This window comes from Procambarus clarkii, chromosome 19 (assembly GCF_040958095.1).
Source record: "Procambarus clarkii isolate CNS0578487 chromosome 19, FALCON_Pclarkii_2.0, whole genome shotgun sequence".
Lineage (NCBI taxonomy): Eukaryota > Metazoa > Arthropoda > Malacostraca > Decapoda > Cambaridae > Procambarus > Procambarus clarkii.
In genome coordinates, this window is record NC_091168.1 from 23,875,611 (window position 1) to 23,877,562 (window position 1,952).

General features: G+C 49.2%; 1 protein-coding gene across 1 annotated transcript; it reads right to left on the reverse strand.

Annotated features, from left to right (window-relative positions):
• Positions 1-335: 335 nt before the first annotated feature.
• On the reverse strand, positions 336-989 carry LOC138366332 (uncharacterized). The gene has a single exon (XM_069327365.1). The coding sequence runs from the start codon at positions 987-989 to the stop codon at positions 336-338; it is 654 nt and encodes a 217-aa protein (XP_069183466.1).
• Between the last annotated feature and the right edge of the window lie 963 nt (positions 990-1,952).

A 1,952-nucleotide genomic window follows, 5' to 3' on the forward strand; every position in this document is an offset into this window, starting at 1 on the left:
GGCAAATATGAAATACAATGACGGTGACAGGGGAATTAGAGGGTACAGGAAATTAAGATAATTTTGAATGAACACGTGGTTAAAGCAGATAATGTTAAAACAAGGATAAGAGAGATTGGAGGAGGTGCGAAAGAGGTTCAGTTGAAGGTATGTAATATGGAAGAAATAGCAGTTTCCAAGTGGGAATCAGTTTCATTAACAAATGCTGATGGCATCTCAAACAAAACTAATGAGATAAAGCAAAGAGGTAACAACAAATGTCAATATATGATAACGTTAATAAAGGAAAAGTTTTACGAAAATGTATTCTCATGAAGTTTGCTTAAAAGGCCGCATCAATCTGTGAGGAACAAGTCATGGAACTTTGAGAACCTTATATTGCCATCACCCTCTTGGCCACCAGGTCCACCACCCTCTTGGCCACCAGGGCCACCACCCTCTTGGCCACCAGGGCCACCACCCTCTTGGCCACCAGGGCCACCACCCTCTTGGCCACCAGGGCCACCACCCTCTTGGCCACCAGGGCCACCACCCTCTTGGCCACCGGGGCCACCACCCTCTTGGCCACCAGGGCCACCACCCTCTTGGCCACCGGGGCCACCACCCTCTTGGCCACCAGGGCCACCACCCTCTTGGCCACCAGGGCCACCACCCTCTTGGCCACCAGGGCCACCACCCTCTTGGCCACCGGGGCCACCACCCTCTTGGCCACCAGGGCCACCACCCACACGGCCACCAGGGTCACCACCCACACGCCCACCAGGGCCACCACCCACACGGCCACCACCCACACGCCCACCAGGGCCACCACCCACACGGCCACCACCCACGCGCCCACCAGGGCCACCACCCACACGGCCACCACCCACGCGCCCACCAGGGCCACCACCCACACGGCCACCACTCAAATATTTCATGAGGTCATCAAAAGAAGCTGTCCGACATTTGGTGTTGAGGGATTTGGTTTCTTTATACATTGATGAAGTCATGCATAGATAACAGCAGGTAGGTGCTGTGGTGGTGCTGGTAGTGGTGGTGGTGCTGGTAGTGCTGGTGGTGCTGGTAGTGGTGGTGGTGCTGGTAGTGCTGGTGGTGCTGGTAGTGGTGGTGGTGCTGGTAGTGGTGGTGGTGCTGGTAGTGGTGGTGGTGCTGGTAGTGGTGGTGGTGCTGGTAGTGGTGGTGGTGCTGGTAGTGGTGGTGGTGCTGGTAGTGGTGGTCGTGGTAGTGGTGGTGACGATGGTAGCAGTACTGTGAACATAATTATTACTAATAGTTTTGCAACAGACAACAGTACTGAGGTCAAAATATTTATCTATAATAACTCTCAATTACTATTAACTATTACTATCACTGGTAGATGAAAATATAATATTACCATAAAGTAAAAAAAAATAGGATATTACAACTCTCTAGAGAGCTACGAAGAAATATTCGTCCGTGCGTCCCACGTCTACGGGCTCACCATAGCCCGTGCTACTTGGAACTTTTTGTTCCAAGTAGCGAATCTTAAACAACGTCCGTGCGTCTGGGCTGACATTATATTACATAGACAATGCTGCCGTAATCACACCCTTATTACGTCTGGTAATAGGTGCGAATATGACCTGAATGTTTGAAACATTGAGGCGCTTCCAAAGCGATTCTGTAACGTGTAAGTTACTGACTTGAGAGAGAGAGAGAACACTGGCTTTCCATTTTACAGGTCTGCGTTCAATCCCGCAATGATCCAAGTTTAAAGTTATAGGATACGAAATTATAGATTTGTAATTTACGTTAAGAGAGTGATAGGTGGATTATCACCAGATACCAATACTACCAATGTGCTGTACCAGTGAGAGTTTACATTTCAGATTGTATATCAGTTAACTAGTTTTTGAGATCATTCCTACCGTGAGCATCTTGGAGTGGTTGGTAGGGTAACCGCTTCATTTTTTACAGGTCAGAGTTCAACC

Bases quoted from the DNA above. Each gene is read 5' to 3' on its own strand.
- LOC138366332 (XM_069327365.1), bottom strand. From the start codon at position 989: ATGACTTCATCAATGTATAAAGAAACCAAATCCCTCAACACCAAATGT.